Source organism: Salvelinus namaycush, chromosome 3 (genome assembly GCF_016432855.1).
Source record: "Salvelinus namaycush isolate Seneca chromosome 3, SaNama_1.0, whole genome shotgun sequence".
Classification (NCBI taxonomy): Eukaryota; Metazoa; Chordata; class Actinopteri; order Salmoniformes; family Salmonidae; genus Salvelinus; species Salvelinus namaycush.
Genome location: NC_052309.1, coordinates 71,802,120 through 71,825,511, shown reverse-complemented (window position 1 = coordinate 71,825,511; position 23,392 = coordinate 71,802,120). Strand labels below are relative to the sequence as shown.

Sequence of the window (23,392 nt, the reverse complement as noted above, 5' to 3'; positions counted from 1 at the left end):
CAGCCTCAGATTGCATCCCAAATAAATGCTTCACAGAGTTCAAGTAACAGACACATCTCAACATCAACTGTTCAGAGGAGACTGTGTGAATCAGGCCTTCATGGTCGAATTGCTGCAAAGAAACCAGTACTAAAGGACACCAATAAGAAGAAGAGACTTGCTTTGGCCAAGAAACATGAGCAATGGACATTAGACTGGTGGAAATTTGTCTGATGAGTCCAAATATGAGATTTTTGGTTCCAACCACTGTGTCTTTGTGAGACGAGCAGGTTCCCACCGTGAAGCATGGAGGAGGAGTAGTGATGGTGTGGGGGTGCTTTGCTGGTGACACTGTTGGTGATTCATTTAGAATTCAAGGCACACTTAACCAAGGCAGGCAGAGATGTCAGATCAGAGCAATGTTCCCACAGCCCATGTTTCATAAAGGACTGATCATGAGTGACTTAAGAGGGCTATGCTCAGGCGGGTCCCTTGTGCCCCACAAACAAATGGGAGCTGAGCTCCCCTCTACCATCCTGCTGGTGCCTTCTTCTTTTCCCTTCATTATTCTGGGGTGAGTCACTGAAAGAGAGACAAATGACAGAGATAGAGGCAGAAATGGAAAGGAAGGGTTTTGAAAGACAGCAGACAGTGACAGTGTGGGAGGAGAGAGAGAGAGAGAGAGAGAGAGAGAGAGAGAGAGAGAGAGAGAGAGAGAGAGAGATGGCATGAGGGAGGGAGAGAGAGAGAGAGAGAGAGAGAGAGAGAGATGGCATGAGGGAGAGAGAGAGAGAGAGAGAGAGAGAGAGAGAGAGAGAGAGAGAGAGACATGGGTGGTTGACAAGGCATCTCATCTCTATAGTGTTCTACTCTGTGGATAGCCTTTGTGCTGCTATCTGCCTTGTCTAGTCAGCCTAGTGGTATGTAGAATTCATGCACCGTTACCTCGCTGCTGCTGCAAAAACAAAGAAACGGATGACACAAGATTCACATTAGCATAAAAAACAAACACATACACACAAACTCACTGTTGTACACATGCACATACACAAGCATTCATGCATACATGCAGATAAACTCTTCTCTTGTCTCTCTTCTTTTTGTCAGAAACAACACACCCACACACACACACACACTCTGATGTGTATGCAGATACAGTACATTTTAAACTTCACAAAATTATTTTCTTGGAGTAGGGGTCTGTTTGTGTAGTAGCTCTGTACTTGGTCAGTGGGCCTATGTCTTTCTGTGTACTGCAAAGGTCAAGAAGCTTGGCTGTTGGCTTGGCTGTTGATGTTTAAAAAGAATGTTTTGGAAACAAATCATGCATGCTCTTGTAAACATTTCCACAGGCCATGAGTCACTCCTCCTTCTTTTCTCCTCTGCCCTTCCCTCCTTTTTCTCCTCGACTCCTTTCTCCATCCTCATCCACTTTGTCTCTCGCTCTCGCTCTCTCTCTCTCTCTCTTTCTCGATACTGCCGGTGGTCTGTTGCTGCTAGAGAAACTGTGAGCAGTGAGATAAGGAGAGAGAAAGAGAGCACACGCTTGAAGCAGGGGGAGGTGAAGAAAGTGAAGGAGAAAAAAACAGGCAGAGAAAGCGAAGAAAAGGAGAGAGAAAGATTAGGAAACGGAGCAGCGGACCGGCTGGCGTCGGTATGTCCTCCAGGTGGTGTGGGTGTGAGTGAGACATCGGGCAGACGCCCGAGCAGAGTGGCAGCCACAGTGTCCCTGAGGGGCCTGGTCGGGGAGGACAAGGACAGCGTGGCAGGAGGAGGACACACAGGAAAAGTATATGGACTCAGACAGAGTGATAGAGAGTGAGAGCTGAGCTAGTGAAATATCAGAAGCCCTCTCCTGAGAGTGGCCCTGTTCAGATAGCTGATAGCTGAGAGAGAGGCTGTGGGTTACAGCTGCACCGCCGCCCTTCAGTGACAGAATAAACAAAAACAAACCTACACAGGAAGAACAAGCTGCTGAGAAACAGGGAACAAAGTGGTGTGGAGGTGAACACAGGAAGTGAGCCAACGCAGCAGTACTCCAGGGCTTCAGGATCAAAGCTTGAAGACTTCAACTGAACGTGGACTCTGACAATTGGGACCAGGAATTAAACTATAGGATTAGGGTCTGTTATCAAGGGCTTTCTGACTGGCAGGATTTTGTGCTGGTGTGTGCAGGAGAACTCTCTTTGTCTGGGACGTGAGCTGTGCTACTGAACCGTGGGACAAGGCGGGTAGGGGGAGGGGGGGGGGCGTAGGAGGGAGAGTGACTGACAGACCGATTGGGAGGTTGAAGTGTTGGCAGTGGCAGACAAAGTTTGATAGACAGAGTTTTTTCTGGCGGGAGGGAGGGAGGGAGGGAAGAAGAGGGAGAGAGAGAGAGAAGAAGAGGGAGAGAGGGATGGTGGTTTCTTCCGTCAGTCCTCTCCGTCGTGCCCAGAGCTTCCAGAGATGAGTCAGAGGAAGCTGACACGACAGATGAATCTGTGGGAGACCCCCGAGGGGTTGACCACGCCCAGCCTGACCCCCACCTCTCCCCACGTCACCTCTGCTAACTCACCTGTGTCCCCTGATCACGACCACACTCGGGGACACGGGAATTCCGTGTTTTTCCGCCGTATGAAGCTCAACCGCAGTATAGAGCGCAGACGGTCGTCTCACTCCCACCTTCCTCTCAGGTATTCATGGTGTCCAAGTAGCCATGCGCAGTTAATAGGCCCTGTGATGTGTGTGTGTGTGTGTGTGTGTGTGTGGCTTCACAATATCTCCCTCCATGATGTGCTTTTCATTGTTGATGAAGCTGTAGAAACATTCATGGTTCAAAAAAGAGAAATCTCTAAACCTAAGAAGTATGTTTCTGTGTACACTTTGGCTAAACTCTCACTAAGCTTCTGTTTGACTGGATCTCTTTGAGATTATTCCTAATCTTGTGTTTGGGGTCATGTGGTTGTCTGTAACGCTAGATTGCTATGGTGCTCTTGTGTGTATATGCAGATCAGCTGTCCTGGGCTGAACTCTTGTTTATACATGTCTGACTCTCCTTCAAAACGTAATTTATTTTATTTTATTTTTTGGTGGGGTGGATCAGCTTTCATATCGCAGATAAATTGTAGCTTCCATCAAAGTAATTGTCTGCATCCTTTCCAATCCCCCATATATATTGTTTTAAATATCTCAATATCAATTCATTTCTGGGTAACAATAAGTACCTTAGTGAGATTGTTTTAAATTAAAATGGTCAAAAAGATACAAAAATAGCTACTTAGCAAAGAGCAAATTCTCAAGCAAGAATTTTGCTAGGTCTGTCTGTCTGTCTGTCTGTCTGTCTGTCTGTCTGTCTCTGTCTCTGTCTCTGTCTCTGTCTCTGTCTCTGTCTGTCTGTCTGTCTGTCTGTCTGTCTGTCTGTCTGTCTGTCTGTCTGTCTGTCTGTCTGTCTGTCTGTCTGTCTGTCTGTCTGTCTGTCTGTCTGTCTGTCTGTCTGTCTGTCTGTCTGTCTGTCTGGGGTCTGAGTGGGGTCTGAGTGGGGAGAGGAATACTAGGTGTTATTGGCAGAGAGGTTTGGAACTCTCTTTCTTATTGGTCTGTTACCTAATTTACCGTCTGGTGATGTCAACAGGCAGGCCAAAACTTCTTCCCACCTATGGTTGCAAAATTCCGGGAACATTCAATAAATTCACTGGTTTTCCCAAAATCGCGGTTGGAGGTTTCACGGAATCAGGAGAGAATTAACAGGAAATCCAGACTCCTCACACAGGCAATTTCAGGTTGTCTTTTAAACAGCTCTTACACTAAAAGGGTATTCCCATAGTTTTTACAAATTCACAGATTTATTCCAACATCTTGGTGTGTAAATATATATAAAACACAGGAAAATGCCTTTAATGAAGCATTGATCCAGACAACTTTCTTGTCTCTCTCACTTTGTCTTTCAGTTTTGACTCAGAGAATGGTCCGTCGCCCGGCCGCAGCCCCATGGATTCGCAGGCGAGTCCTGTGCTGGGGCTGCACCCCTCCTTTACCACAGAGGGGTGCAGGAGTCGCGGGGAGCGCAGGGAGTCCTTCCTGTACCGATCAGACTCTGACTATGACATGTCCCCCAAGACCATGTCACGTAACTCCTCCATCAACAGTGAGGGGTGAGTATCAAACCTGGGCGGGGGTTTCAACTTATAAGACTATTCCATTGGTTCCATTGCGCCAGGCAAACTCAATCAAGCCCAGCTAAAGTATTGTGCTATTTGAACCCTGGTTTGGTGAGTATGTACCCCCTTACAATCTCCACTTCCTGTGTTCATCACATGCCATCAAAACCACCTTGGCTAATCCACATGGTTAAAACCACTCTGAGTGAAAGTGGCCTCACTGACATTCCAGATTTCTGCAACACCATACATTACTCACTATACAATCACAGTCAACCGACTTGGCATTTATGATTATTATGATTATCGCAGTATTATGCTAATGTTCATACTAAAATCTTTTTCGCTTCACAGCGGTGTAATTTGTCTTGACCTGCTTCCATTTCAGAAAGATGCTTTTTGGTCAGAACCAAAAATATTTTGTTTAGATTCAGATAGGGCTATGGATACCATTGGTTCACATATATATCCCGTATGTGTTAATGTAAACTGTCATAGAGGTTACACTTCAGCAATAACTCTCCATCTATCCTGCTGACTTTACTGTCTCCTTCCTTTGTTCATGTTCTATCTCTCTTTCTACAGGCATGCAGAAGATCTCATAGTCACCCCTTTTGCTCAGGTAAGCACCAGCTCTGCAGTTTGTTGATGAAGTGGTGTACACTTCCTCCTTCCTGCCTAAAGATAGAACATGCAGTAAAGAACTTGAAAGGGGCTAAAATGAGTATGTAGTGAATTTGTCTCGCTCCGCTCTCTGCCCCTCTCCACGCCGCTCCCACCACCCACCGTCCGTCCATCCCCCAGGTGTTGGCCAGTCTACGAACTGTAAGAAGCAACTTCACCATCCTCGCCAATGTCACGACACCCACTAACAAGTCAGTAGCATTCCGTCAGACACGTTACCCTTTTAACCCCTCTTAATGTGGTCACATCTCTCTTGTCTATCGAAGCATGAATGATATCCTCCCACTGTGTCTATATTGTAACTGTGCAGTCCTTATTCTCTCTGGAATATCAAGAGTTTATTCCCAAAACACTATATCAACCAATTTTTCACACTTGTGTTTTTTTCATCAGGAATGATTAATTGTGGGTACCTTCATGTGTGTGTAAAATATTACTGCTCTCAGATGTTTTCTTAATAGATTTTAGATGTGTATGAAAACGTAATTTTTTTGCAAAACGCTATATATCCACTGTTTAGCTGGAATGGAATGTTCGTGTCCTGTATATTTGACTGTGATATGTGCTTGTCTCACCTAGATACTGTATCTTAAGATGAATGCCTCACTAGTCACTCTGGATAAGAGCAGATGCCAAATGACTCAAATGTCAAATGTGTTTTGTTTTACATACAGATATCATATTACTGTATTGAATTATTATAATAGTTATTTTTTATTATATTGATGTCAGAAATGTATCATAAGTACATTTACTTATTTAAAAAATGTAGTTATTTGTTACATTTGACTGTGTAAAACCTAACCGTACTCCTTATTTCTCTGAGAATGAGGCGGATATATAGCATTTTGCAAAAGTAAAAACATTATTATTTGTCTCTCTGAAATGAAACGATCAAGTGATAGATTTAAACTAATACATGTCTGTCATTGAACAACCAAATGCCATGATTAGATAGTGAATAAACACCAATCTCTTTCATCTTTTCGTTCAACAATAACAGTTCATTTACCAACATTTCTGAAAATTGATATTTAGTGTTTTTGAATGAAACTCTTCATATGTAGTTTCAGTAAATATCACATTTCTTCCTTCTATTGGGTCAGAACTGTGTCATATCAGTAGGCTATAATGTGGCAATACTCATCACATTCTGTCTTTATCATGTTCTGCTGAGATCATCATGTCCCCAATGGAAGTCCCTGACTGACTGACTGACTACCTGAAAGACTGCCTGACTGGCTGACTACCCCGACTGACTGACTGACAGACTGACAGACAGACTGACTACCTGACTGACTGGGTATTCACAAGGATAGAAGTGGTCAATAATGCTAAATATATCCTCCTTTTTAATGCAAGAAACAGGCAGAGCATGAGTTGGCAGGCTTTTTAGCAGTACGTCAATATGAGCAGTAACAATGCACCGTGGAATTATCTAGAGCCATAATTAGTGAGCATGATGCTCTCAGCTCCAAACAGAATCCTCCCTCACTAGACTGCAAGTTAAACCTCCATGTAGAGGAAGAGACAGCTGAGAGCTGAGAGAGCCTCGCTTAAAGGAGGCATTGTTTTTAATATTATTGGCTACAACAATATTTCAAAAGACTGCGATGCAGATCTATGCAAATAGTTTATGATTCCTCACAAATGTTATTGTCCATAATACAGATAAGGTTAAATATGTTTGCTTATCTATTTCCAGTGTTATGTTGTTATGCTTCACAATTCATGCCCTATACAACTGTAATGTTCTTAGAGTCCACTAGAGAGCACTCTTTATCATTTCCTCTGATGATGTAATGATCTATTTGTCCACAGGAGGTCACCAGTGACAAGCCAACCCACTGTTCCCCAGGCAACACTCTCTGGTAGGTTTCCTGCTAAAATGAACTTTAGTCACTACTGATTGGGGACACTCTCCCACACAATTCACAGTGTTTGGTAGTGTGCACTCAAGCTTCCAAAAACTCATAAAAATGCACCGATATTAATAGGAGAATTTGCAGCACCATGGCCTGTGGCTTTCTCAATAATGGATACCGATAGGCTGCATTTAATTCTGCAGATGATTTGAATAAATAAGTGTCAATCTGAAGTCTCAACTGAACAATTCTAAGAAATGACAAATGTAGCAATTTGGCTGATACAGTTCAAGAGAACAGATGCAGAGAATATGACCGTGACACAGACCATTATATTATGATACACTATATTATATCAATGCTGAGATAATACCGGTTATAATAATACATACAGCACATTAATGCCATCTCTTCTCTCCTGTGTATGTGTGTAGATGAGACGTACCAGCAGATGGCAAGGGAGACTCTGGCTGAGTTAGACTGGTGTCTGGACCAGCTGGAGACCATCCAGACCCACCGCAGCGTCGGTGACATGGCATCCAACAAGGTACTACCACTTCTACCAGTACCATTACCCTACACCATCACTACCACTAGCCAGCACCACCACTACCTGTACCCTACACAACCACTACCACTACCCTACACAATCACTACCACTAGCCAGCACCACCACTACCTGTACCCTACACAACCGCTACCACTACCCTACACAATCACTACCACCACCACTACCACTACCCTACACAACCACTACCACTACCCTACACCACCACTACCACCACCACTACTACTACCACTACCACTAGCCCGCACCACCACCACCACTACCATTACCCTACACTACCACTACCACTACCACCACCCCACACCACCACTACCACTACCCCACACCACCACTACCACTACCACCACCCTACACCACTACCACCACCCTACACCACCACTACCACTACCACTACCACTACCCCACACCACCACTACCACTACCCCACACCACCACTACCACTACCCCACACCACCACTACCACTACCACCACCCTACACCACCACTACCACTAGCCTACACTACCACTACCACTAGCCCGCACCACCACTACCACTACCCGTAACTACCCCTACCATTACCACTACCCTACACAACCACTACCACTATCCTACACCACCACTACCACTACCCTACACTACTACAACCACCACCACTACCACTACCCTACACCACCACTACAACCAACACTGCCCTCCACTACCACTACCCTACACTACCACTACCCTACACCACCACCACCACCACTACCACTACCACTACCACCACCACTACCACCACCACCACCACTACCACTACCACTACCACTACCCTACCACTACCACTACCACTACCCTACACTACCACTACCACTACCACTACATCTAGCCTGTAGCATCCCTACCACCACCACTACCACCACCACTACCACTACCACCACCACTACCACTACCACTACCACCACCACTACCACTACCACTACCACCACCACTACCACCACCACTACCACCACCACTACCACTACCACTACCACTATCACTACCACCACCACCACCACTACCACTACCACTACCACTACCACCACCACTATCACTACCCTACACTACTACGACCACTACCCTACACCACCACTAACCTACACCACCACTACCACCACCACCACCACTAACCTACACTACCACTACCACCACCACTATCACTACCCTACACTACTACGACCACTACCACTACCACTACCCTACACCACCACTACCACCACCACCACCACTACCACTACCACTACCACTACCCTACACTACCACTACCACTACCACTACCACTACCCTACACTACCACTACCACTACCACCACCACTACCACCACCACCACCACTACCACTACCACTACCCTACACTACCACTACCACCACCACTATCACTACCCTACACTACTACGACCACTACCACTACCACTACCCTACACCACCACTACCACCACCACCACTACCACTACCACTACCCTACACTACCACTACCACTACCCTACACCACCACTAACCTACACCAACACTACCACTACCATACACCACCACTATGTCTACCCACACCACCACTATCAATACCCTACACCATCTCTACCACTACCACTACAACTACCCTACACTAACACCACCACGACCACTACCATACACTACCCTACACCACCACTACCACCACCCTACACCACCACTACCACTACCACCACCACTACCACTACCCTACACCACCACTATGACTACCCACACCGCCACTATCACTACTCTGCACTACCACTACCCTACACCACCACTACAACTACCCTACACCACCACTATGTTCACCCACACCGCCACTATCACTACCCTACACCACCTCTACCACTACCACTAACGCTACCACTACTACTAACCTACACCACAACTATGTCCACACACACCGCCACTGTCACTACCCTACACCACCACAACTACCACCACCACTACCACTACCCTACATCACCACTACCACTACCACTACCCTACACCTCCACCACCACTACACCACCACGACCACTACCCACCACCACCACCACCATTACCACTACCCTGCATAACCACCACCACCACTACCCTACACTACCAATACCACTTCCCTACACTACCAATACTACTACCCGTAACTACCCCTACCACTACCACTACACTACACCACCACCACCACCACTACCACTTTTTTACACTACCATACACTACCACCACCACTACCCTACACTACCTTACACCACCACTACCACTACCACTACCCTACACCTCCACCACCACTACACAACCATTACCACTACCAATACCACTACCCACACCACCACTACCACCACCACTACTACTACCACTACCACTAGCCCGCACCATCACTACCATTACCCTACACTACCACTACCATTACCCTACACCACCACTATGTCTACCCACACTGCCACTGCCACTACCACTACCCTACACCACCACTACCACTACCCTACACTACCACTACCACTACCACTACCACCACCACCACTACCACTACCCTACACTACCACTACCACTACCCTACACCACCACTACAACTACCACTACCACCACCACTACCCCTACCACTACCCTACACCACCATTACCACTACCACTACCACTACCCTACACCACCACTACAACTACCACCACGACTACCCCTACCACTATCCTACACCACCATTACCATTACCACTACCACTACCCTACACTACCACTACCACTACCCCACACCACCACTACAACTACCACTACCACCACCACTACCCCTACCACTACCCTACACCACCACTACTACCACCACCACTACCACTACCCTACATCACCACTACCACTACCACTACCCTACACCTCCACCACCACTACACCACCACGACCACTACCCACCACCACCACCACCATTACCACTACCCTACATAACCACAACCACCACTACCCTACACTACCAATACCACTTCCCTACACTACCAATACTACTACCCGTAACTACCCCTACCACTACCACTACACTACACCACCACCACCACCACTACCACTTTTTTACACTACCATACACTACCACCACCACTACCCTACACTACCTTACACCACCACTACCACTACCACTACCCTACACCTCCACCACCACCACCACTACACAACCATTACCACTACCAATACCACTACCCACACCACCACTACCACCACCACTACTACTACCACTACCACTAGCCCGCACCATCACTACCATTACCCTACACTACCACTACCATTACCCTACACCACCACTATGTCTACCCACACTGCCACTGCCACTACCACTACCCTACACCACCACTACCACTACCCTACACTACCACTACCACTACCACTACCACTACCACCACCACCACCACTACCACTACCCTACACTACCACTACCACTACCCTACACCACCACTACAACTACCACTACCACCACCACTACCCCTACCACTACCCTACACCACCATTACCACTACCACTACCACTACCCTACACCACCACTACAACTACCACCACGACTACCCCTACCACTATCCTACACCACCATTACCACTACCACTACCCTACACTACCACTACCACTACCCCACACCACCACTACAACTACCACTACCACCACCACTACCCCTACCACTACCCTACACCACCACTACTACCACCACCACTACCACTACCCTACATCACCACTACCACTACCACTACCCTACACCTCCACCACCACTACACCACCACGACCACTACCCACCACCACCACCACCATTACCACTACCCTACATAACCACAACCACCACTACCCTACACTACCAATACCACTTCCCTACACTACCAATACTACTACCCGTAACTACCCCTACCACTACCACTACACTACACCACCACCACCACCACTACCACTTTTTTACACTACCACTACCACTACCATACACTACCACCACCACTACCCTACACTACCCTACACCACCACTACCACTACCACTACCCTACACCTCCACCACCACTACACAACCACTACCACTACCACTACCCACACCACCACTACCACCACCACTACTACTACCACTAGCCCGCACCACCACTACCATTACCCTACACTACCACTACCATTACCCTACACCACCACTATGTCTACCCACACTGCCACTACCACTACCCTACACCACCACTACCACTACCCTACACTACCACTACCACCACCACCACTACCACTACCCTACACTACCACTACCCTACACCACCACTACAACTAGCACTACCACCACCACTACCCCTACCACTACCCTACACCACCATTACCACTACCACTACCACTACCACTACCCTACACCACCACTACAACTACCACCACGACTACCCCTACCACTATCCTACACCACCATTACCATTACCACTACCACTACCCTACACTACCACTACCACTACCCCACACCACCACTACAACTACCACTACCACCTCCACTACCCCTACCACTACCCTACACCACCACTATCCCTACCACTACCCTACACCACCATTACCATTACCACTACCGCTACCCTACAATACCACTACCACAACCCTACACCACCACGACCACTACCCCACACTACCAACACCACGACCACTACCCTACACCACCACTACCACTAACCTACACCAACATTACCACTACCCTACACCACCACTATGTCTACCCACACCACCACTATCACTACCCTACACCACCTCTACCACTACAACTACAACTACCCTACACTACCACCACCACAACCACTACCCTACACTACCCTATACCACCACTACCCTACACCACCACCACCACTACCCTACACCACCACTACCACCACCACTACCCTACACCACCACTACCACTACCACCAGCCTGCACCACCACTACCACCACCACAACCACAGCCACTACCACAACTACTACCTTACACTACCACTACCACGACCACTGCCCAACACTACCACCACCACGACCACTACCCTACACTACCCTACACCCCCACTACCCTACACCACCACCACCACTACCACTACCCTACACCCCCACTACCCTACACCACCACTACCACTACCCTACACCCCCACTACCCTACACCACCACTACCACTACCCTACACTACCCTACACCACCACTACCACTACCACCACCACTACCCTACACCACCACTATGACTACCCACACCGCCACTATCAGTACTCTGCACCACCACTACCACTACCCTACACCACCACTACTAACACTACCCTACACTACCCTACACCACCTCTACCACTATCACTACCCTACACCACCACTACCCTACACCACCACTACCACTACCCTATACCTCCACTACCACCACTACTACCACTACCCTACACTACCCTAAACCACCACTACCACCATCACTACCACTACCCTACACCACCAATACCACTACGACCACCACTACCCTACACCACCACTATGACTACCCACACCGCCACTATCAGTACTCTGCACCACCACTACCACTACCCTACACCACCACTACTACCACTACCCTACACTACCCTACACCACCACTACCACTACCCTACACTACCCTACACCACCACTACCCTACACCACCACTACCACTACCCTATACCTCCACCACCACCACTACTACCACTACCCTACATTACCCTACACCACCACTACCACCACCACCACTACCACTACCCTACAACACCACTACCACCACCACTACCCTACACCACAACTACCACTACCCTACACCACCACCGCCACTGCCACTACCCTACACCACAACTACCACTACCCTACACCACCACCACCACTACCCTACACTACCAGTACCGCTACCCATAACTACCACCACCTCTACCCGACACTACCAATACTACTACCCGTAACTACCCCTACCACTACCCTACACCACCACTACCACTACCCTACACTACCACTACCACTACCACTTCCACCACCACTACCACTACCCTACACCAGCACTACCACTGCCCTAGAGTACCACCACCACTACCACTACCCTACAACACCACTTCCACTACCACTAACCTACACCACCACTACCACTACCACTACCCTACACCACCACTACCACTACCACTACCCTACACTACCACTACCACTACCCTACACCACCACTACAACTACCACTACCACCACCACTACCCCTACCACTACCCTACACCACCATTACCACTACCACTACCACTACCCTACACTACCACTACCACTACCACTACCACTACCCTACACTACCACTACCACTACCACCACCACTACCACCACCACCACCACTACCACTACCACTACCCTACACTACCACTACCACCACCACTATCACTACCCTACACTAGTACGACCACTACCACTACCACTACCCTACACCACCACTACCACCACCACCACTACCACTACCACTACCCTACACTACCACTACCACTACCCTACACCACCACTAACCTACACCAACACTACCACTACCATACACCACCACTATGTCTACCCACACCACCACTATCAATACCCTACACCATCTCTACCACTACCACTACAACTACCCTACACTACCACCACCACGACCACTACCATACACTACCCTACACCACCACTACCACCACCCTACACCACCACTACCACCACCACTACCACTACCCTACACCACCACTATGACTACCCACACCGCCACTATCACTACTCTGCACTACCACTACCCTACACCACCACTACAACTACCCTACACCACCACTATGTTCACCCACACCGCCACTATCACTACCCTACACCACCTCTACCACTACCACTAACGCTACCACTACTACTAACCTACACCACAACTATGTCCACACACACCGCCACTGTCACTACCCTACACCACCACAACTACCACCACCACTACCACTACCCTACATCACCACTACCACTACCACTACCCTACACCACCACTACTACCACCACCACTACCACTACCCTACATCACCACTACCACTACCACTACCCTACACCTCCACCACCACTACACCACCACGACCACTACCCACCACCACCACCACCATTACCACTACCCTGCATAACCACCACCACCACTACCCTACACTACCAATACCACTTCCCTACACTACCAATACTACTACCCGTAACTACCCCTACCACTACCACTACACTACACCACCACCACCACCACTACCACTTTTTTACACTACCATACACTACCACCACCACTACCCTACACTACCTTACACCACCACTACCACTACCACTACCCTACACCTCCACCACCACTACACAACCATTACCACTACCAATACCACTACCCACACCACCACTACCACCACCACTACTACTACCACTACCACTAGCCCGCACCATCACTACCATTACCCTACACTACCACTACCATTACCCTACACCACCACTATGTCTACCCACACTGCCACTGCCACTACCACTACCCTACACCACCACTACCACTACCCTACACTACCACTACCACTACCACTACCACTACCACCACCACCACTACCACTACCCTACACTACCACTACCCTACACCACCACTACAACTACCACTACCACCACCACTACCCCTACCACTACCCTACACCACCATTACCACTACCACTACCACTACCCTACACCACCACTACAACTACCACCACGACTACCCCTACCACTATCCTACACCACCATTACCATTACCACTACCACTACCCTACACTACCACTACCACTACCCCACACCACCACTACAACTACCACTACCACCACCACTACCCCTACCACTACCCTACACCACCACTACTACCACCACCACTACCACTACCCTACATCACCACTACCACTACCACTACCCTACACCTCCACCACCACTACACCACCACGACCACTACCCACCACCACCACCACCATTACCACTACCCTACATAACCACAACCACCACTACCCTACACTACCAATACCACTTCCCTACACTACCAATACTACTACCCGTAACTACCACTACCACTACACTACACCACCACCACCACCACTACCACTTTTTTACACTACCATACACTACCACCACCACTACCCTACACTACCTTACACCACCACTACCACTACCACTACCACTACCCTACACCTCCACCACCACTACACAACCATTACCACTACCAATACCACTACCCACACCACCACTACCACCACCACTACTACTACCACTACCACTAGCCCGCACCATCACTACCATTACCCTACACTACCACTACCATTACCCTACACCACCACTATGTCTACCCACACTGCCACTGCCACTACCACTACCCTACACCACCACTACCACTACCCTACACTACCACTACCACTACCACTACCACCACCACCACTACCCCTACACTACCACTACCACTACCCTACACCACCACTACAACTACCACTACCACCACCACTACCCCTACCACTACCCTACACCACCATTACCACTACCACTACCACTACCCTACACCACCACTACAACTACCACCACGACTACCCCTACCACTATCCTACACCACCACCACCACTACCCCTACCACTACCCTACACCACCACTACTACCACCACCACTACCACTACCCTACATCACCACTACCACTACCACTACCCTACACCTCCACCACCACTACACCACCACGACCACTACCCACCACCACCACCACCATTACCATTACCACTACCCTACATAACCACAACCACCACTACCCTACACTACCAATACCACTTCCCTACACTACCAATACTACTACCCGTAACTACCCCTACCACTACCACTACACTACACCACCACCACCACCACTACCACTTTTTTACACTACCACTACCACTACCATACACTACCACCACCACTACCCTACACTACCCTACACCACCACTACCACTACCACTACCCTACACCTCCACCACCACTACACAACCACTACCACTACCACTACCCACACCACCACTACCACCACCACTACTACTACCACTAGCCCGCACCACCACTACCATTACCCTACACTACCACTACCATTACCCTACACCACCACTATGTCTACCCACACTGCCACTTCCACTACCACTACCCTACACCACCACTACCACTACCCTACACTACCACTACCACCACCACCACTACCACTACCCTACACTACCACTACCCTACACCACCACTACAACTAGCACTACCACCACCACTACCCCTACCACTACCCTACACCACCATTACCACTACCACTACCACTACCACTACCCTACACCACCACTACAACTACCACCACGACTACCCCTACCACTATCCTACACCACCATTACCATTACCACTACCACTACCCTACACTACCACTACCACTACCCCACACCACCACTACAACTACCACTACCACCTCCACTACCCCTACCACTACCCTACACCACCACTATCCCTACCACTACCCTACACCACCATTACCATTACCACTACCGCTACCCTACAATACCACTACCACAACCCTACACCACCACGACCACTACCCCACACTACCAACACCACGACCACTACCCTACACCACCACTACCACTAACCTACACCAACATTACCACTACCCTACACCACCACTATGTCTACCCACACCACCACTATCACTACCCTACACCACCTCTACCACTACAACTACAACTACCCTACACTACCACCAGCACAACCACTACCCTACACTACCCTACACCACCACTACCCTACACCACCACCACCACTACCCTACACCACCACTACCACCACCACTACCCTACACCACCACTACCACTACCACCAGCCTGCACCACCACTACCACCACCACAACCACAGCCACTACCACAACTACTACCTTACACTACCACTACCACGACCACTGCCCAACACTACCACCACCACGACCACTACCCTACACTACCCTACACCCCCACTACCCTACACCACCACCACCACTACCACTACCCAGCACCCCCACTACCCTACACCACCACTACCACTACCCTACACTACCCTACACCACCACTACCACTACCACCACCACTACCCTACACCACCACTATGACTACCCACACCGCCACTATCAGTACTCTGCACCACCACTACCACTACCCTACACCACCACTACTAACACTACCCTACACTACCCTACACCACCTCTACCACTATCACTACCCTACACCACCACTACCCTACACCACCACCACCACTACCACTACCCTATACCTCCACTACCACCACTACTACCACTACCCTACACTACCCTAAACCACCACTACCACCATCACTACCACTACCCTACACCACCAATACCACTACGACCACCACTACCCTACACCACCACTATGACTACCCACACCGCCACTATCAGTACTCTGCACCACCACTACCACTACCCTACACCACCACTACTACCACTACCCTACACTACCCTACACCACCACTACCACTACCCTACACTACCCTACACCACCACTACCCTACACCACCACTACCACTACCCTATACCTCCACCACCACCACTACTACCACTACCCTACACTACCCTACACCACCACTACCACCACCACCACTACCACTACCCTACAACACCACTACCACCACCACTACCACTACCCTACACCACAACTACCACTACCCTACACCACCACCGCCACTGCCACTACCCTACACCACAACTACCACTACCCTACACCACCACCACCACTACCCTACACTACCAGTACCGCTACCCATAACTACCACCACCTCTACCCGACACTACCAATACTACTACCCGTAACTACCCCTACCACTACCCTACACCACCACTACCACTACCCTACACTGCCACTACCACTACCACTTCCACCACCACTACCACTACCCTACACCAGCACTACCACTGCCCTACAGTACCACCACCACTACCACTACCCTACAATACCACTTCCACTACCACTAACCTACACTACCACTACCCTACACCACCACTACCACTACCACTAGCCTGCACCACCACTATCACCACCACTACCACAGCCACTACCACTACCCTACACCACCACTACCACTACCACTAGCCTGCACCACCACCACTACCACAGCCACTACCACAACCACTACCACCACCACTGCCCGACACTACCACCACCACGGCCACTACCCTACACCACCACTACCCTACACCACCACTTCTACCATCACCATCACTACCACTACCCTACACCACCACTACCACGACCACCACCACTACACCACCACCATGACTAACCACACCGCCACTATCACTACTCTGCACCACCACTACCACTACCCTACACCACCACTACCACTACCCTACACCACCACTATGTCTACCCACACTGCCACTACCACTACCCTACACCACCACTACCATACACTACCACCACCACTACCCTACACTACCACTACCCTACACCACCAATACCAATACCCTACACCACCTCTACACTACACCACCACTACCACTACTACTGCCCTACACTACCAGTCTCCTACCACTGCCACCCTCACTACCCTACACTACCACTACCACTGCCCTACCACTACCCTACCACTACCACCATTACTACCCTACACCACCACCACTACCACTACCAATACCCTATACCACCACAACCACTACACTACACCGCCACAACTACCCTACACTACCACTACCCTACACCACAACTACCACTACCCTACACCACCACTACCACTACCCTACACCACCACTACACTACACCACCACTACCACTACTACTACCCTACACTACCACTCTCCTAACACTACCACCCCCACTACCCCATACTACCACTACCACTGCCCTACCACTACCCTACCACTACCACCATTACTACCCTACACCACCACCACCACCACTACCACTACCCTACCTACACCACCACTACCAATACCCTATACCACCACTACCACTACCCTACACCACCACAACTACCCTACACTACCACTACCCTACACCACCACTACCACTACCACCACCACTATCACTACCCTAGACTACCACTGCCACTACCCTACACCACCACTACCACTACCCTACACCACCACTACCACTACCCTACACCACCACTACCACTACCCTAGACTACCACTACCACTACCCTACACCCCAACTACCACTACCCTACCTACACCACCACTACCACTACCCTACACCACCACTACCACTACCCTACACCACCACTACCACTACCCTAGACTACCACTGCCACTACCCTACACCACCACTACCACTACCCTACACCACCACTACCACTACCCTACACCACCACTACCACTACCCTACACCACCACTACCACTACCCTACACCACCACTACCACTACCCTAGACTACCACTACCACTACCCTACACCCCAACTACCACTACCCTACCTACACCACCACTACCACTACCCTACACCACCACTACCACTACCCTACACCACCACTACCACTACCCTAGACTACCACTACCACTACCCTACACCCCAACTACCACTACCACTACCCTACACCACCACTACCACTACCCTAGACTATAACTGCCACTACCCTACACACACCACAACCCTACACTACACCTGGCCTCTTCATCTGTCCATGCCCCCCTCCTATACACTCTACCACAATCTCAACGTATTTGTGTTTCCTAGTCCAACTGTGCATAACTAAATATCAATACTATTATCAGTCTCCCATACTGTATGTTTCATTAATGTCTGGGAGGCTTGTTTGCATTTGGCGGAACTGAACTGTGTGAATGTGGACTGTGGACTGGCCAAGCTAATGTAACAGAGGTGGTTCGGTCAGCCACACTCTCGTGATGAGTAACCTTGTCTGACATGTGACGACTTGGGTTAGCTCCCCAGGATAATTTCTAGCTTTTAGCTCAGTGGGCTATCACAGTCTTGTGGCTCGCAGGAGCTGTTAGTCCCAGTGATGTTTGGGATTTGTGTATTGTCCTTTTGAGGCCGAAGGGAATGTATGTGTGCATGTACACAGAATGTCTAAAAGATTTGTCAGATGCTCTATATTTACAAAGGTATGGGTGATATGTGTATACTGTATACTGCTGTTTAGAGTCTGTGTTTGTAGCGGATGTGTATTTGTGCACATGAATGCACAAGCTGCAGCGAGATGTTCCGCTTAAAATGTAGGATGGAGAGGGAGAGCGAGAGTGAGAGAGAGAGAGAAGGAGAAGGGGAGGGTGAGGGTTTGTGGGTGGGAAGGGAGGACACAGAGCACAGGAGAAGAGGGAGGTGGGGGAACGGGTCCTGATGCTGATGTCTCTGCTGTAACCTTGGTTGCTATCGAACAACAGGGTCTGCCCTTCCCTTTTACTCATTGGCTCACCACTCTGACCACAAGGCTTGTGGTCTGGGCAGCGACCAATGAAAAAGAGGCAAGGTTCCTTCAACAGTGTTGTGTCTAAAAGAGACAGTGTGGTATTCTTGTTTTTCTTGTCACCCTGAGGGGAATGTAGCATGTTGCAACTGTTTCAGAACGCAAAAGACAGCAGTTTGGATTTGCATGTGTGTAAGGATGCCTGTGTTTGAGAGACAGACAGAGTGCAAGAGAGAGAAAGATGGAGTGAGAGAGGGAGGAGTGTGTGTGTGTGTGTGTGTGTGTGTGTGTGTGTGTGTGTGTGTGTGTGTGTGTGTGTGTGTGTGTGTGTGTGTGTGTGTGTGTGTGTGTGTGTGTGTGTGTGTGTGTGTGTGTGTGTGTGCTCCTGGCTGACAGAGAAGCAGAGAGAATGCTGTGGTCTTTAAGAGCAGACAGGTGACATAAAGACACATACACACAAAACCACACCAACATGAACACACACATATGAACACCCTCCCTCGTACTCTCGCTCTTACACACTCTCTCTCTCACACACGCATATTTCCGACAGGCGTACATGCTGTCTGCAGCACATGCACATTCAGGCTGCACGCACACACACACACACACACAAACACACACACAAGTGCACGCTGTCTGGCTGATTAGCTTGCAAGGGCTGACTACAGCATCCAGGGAGACGGCGCTACAGGAGGCAGCAGGGCTTTGCTACGGCGGAGGAAAGAAAGAGGAAGGGAAAATAAGGGGAGCCTGAAGCTCTTGGATTAGTTTCAACCTCAGACATAATTTAACCAGCCCAGGGAGACACGATGGAGTGACTGGGATACTGCGGGGGAAGCTACTGGGAGGAGGACTGTGGACTGTGTGTGTGTTGGGATCATCGCTGAGGCACATACAGGGCAGATGCAGCAGGAGGACGACTGGGCCCGGCCCCTGGATCCGGTGCGCTGTGGGGGAGGGGCACTTTGCAGAGTAGACGCAACGCAGGGAGACGAGGAGAGAACCTGTTTTTCCCCACACCGAGAGCTCCGATGTGATTCTGTAGCCTGACCGACCGTCTGCTAGCTACATCACAGGCCTGGCTCCCTATTTCTCTATCTCTGTCTCACCTTCCTTCTCTTCTCTCTCCATTGCCATTCGTCTCCCCCTCTCTCTCTGTCACTCTCTGTCCTCTTCCTCTGTCCCATCGCTCAATACTACGGTCATCTTTCCCACCCTGTCGTCACCGTCTTTCCATCCCTCCATCCTTCTAAGCTCCTCTGTCCTCTTTTATCTCCATCTGTCTATCTGTCTGACCTTCTATCTTTCATTACAACATCTTGGCTTTTCTCTCTTCGCTCTCCTCCTCCATTGCCTCTGTTTGCCCTTCAGACAGTCCCCCTCTCACTCTCAATCTTCTCCCATCCTATTCTCCCCCTCTCCCCACTCTGCTGTTTGATTTGGGTCAGTTCTGCTCACCAGCTGGGATGAGATGTAGTCTCTGGAGCTTGGGGATCCAGGGGGCTCCTGGCCTGCCGTTTGCGGGGCACCCTCATCTGTGGACCGTCCTCACACTGGGGCCCATATCTGGACGCACTGGGTGGGTGGCCTGCTTCCAGGAGAACTGCATGTAGGGACGGACTGTGAGCACCAGTGGACCCTGTCCCCCTCCCCCTCCACCCCTCGCCCCCCCCACCCTCGGCGGGGGGAAGCTGTCGCTCTGGAGTGTCCCGGCCTGGCCGGCTGCGGCCTACACGCTGCCCACACGCTGACGACGAATCCCTCCTCATGCTGCTGGGACACCTGCAGCGCCCCCACCCCCAGCCCGCTCCACTACCGGTCCTCCTGTCTGGGCAAGCGCCCCTCGCCCCCCGTCACCCTAAGCATGGGTGTGGTAGAGGCCATTGACCCCGCCTCGCCGTCCCCTTGCCCCTCGCCCGTGCCAGGCGGCTACCGGCTGCCTCGCTCTTCCACCAGCTACAGCCAACTGCAGGGGAGGGGAGGAGGGCCAGACCTGGAGCTGGACCTAGGTGCGGCTGCCGGAGGGGTTCTGGAAGGGTCTGGGATGGCAGCGGAGCACAGGACACCTCTGGTAGACCTGTTCTGTGAGACCTGCTCGAGACCATGGCTCATTGGATGGTGGGACCAGGTAGGGCTAGAAGGGCTGGGAGGGGAAGGGAACCGGGCCAGACAGCCAGGCGGCCATCTTGGATAGCTGTTTTGATTAACTATTTTTCCACCCTTGTTATTCTGTGCATTATATAGGCTGTCAATTCTACTTAGTAGGTGCGATTTTGTTAAGCCATTGAAGTTTCATGTTGAAAAGAGAAGCATGTCAGGTGTGTGCGTTTTAGTTGTGTGGATTGCAGGGACCAGTTGGACAGAGAGGAGATGACCTAAAGATGTCTTGAAGCAGCCTATGTCCTTGTAGATGACAGGCATAACAGGGTGTATGTTGAGTGACTGTGTGTTTATATTTTCCCTCAGCAACTCTGTTTTCACATTCTACGCATTATTTATGCATGTGGGCACTGAAGGGGAAAAGGCATTGAGTTTTCAGAGTTTATTAACCCTAAACTCCCCCTGTAATGTGTCGTCATGCTGCCCGTGGTGCTGAGCGCACTAAACCTCAGCTGCAGTACACTTCAACCTGAAGATATAAACTCAAAACTGTTCACCTTAGAGACTCATTTCCTCCATTTGAACCACAGACAATATTCCCTTAAAATCGTACAGAAATTCCTATTAAGAAAATCTTTATTGTCCTATTGTTTCAGCAGTTTAATAAACATACAGATGTATCCAGAACAGGTCAACAGGAATAGTCATACATCAATGCAGATGCCCATAAAAGGTGCATAAGGGAATCATTTGGAAGTGGTTGTGAGGCAAGGTATG

General features: G+C 49.8%; 1 protein-coding gene across 1 annotated transcript in view; it reads left to right on the top strand.

Moving 5' to 3' along the window:
• The window catches only part of LOC120044017 (cAMP-specific 3',5'-cyclic phosphodiesterase 4C-like), a 63,867-nt gene that overhangs the window by 27,692 nt on the left and 12,783 nt on the right, over positions 1–23,392 (top strand). The window contains exons 2-6 of the mRNA XM_038988611.1: positions 3,909–4,112; positions 4,704–4,740; positions 4,923–4,993; positions 6,624–6,673; positions 7,102–7,214. Coding sequence (XP_038844539.1) covers positions 3,909–4,112; positions 4,704–4,740; positions 4,923–4,993; positions 6,624–6,673; positions 7,102–7,214 — 475 coding nt within the window. The remainder of the gene's footprint in view (positions 1–3,908; positions 4,113–4,703; positions 4,741–4,922; positions 4,994–6,623; positions 6,674–7,101; positions 7,215–23,392) is intronic.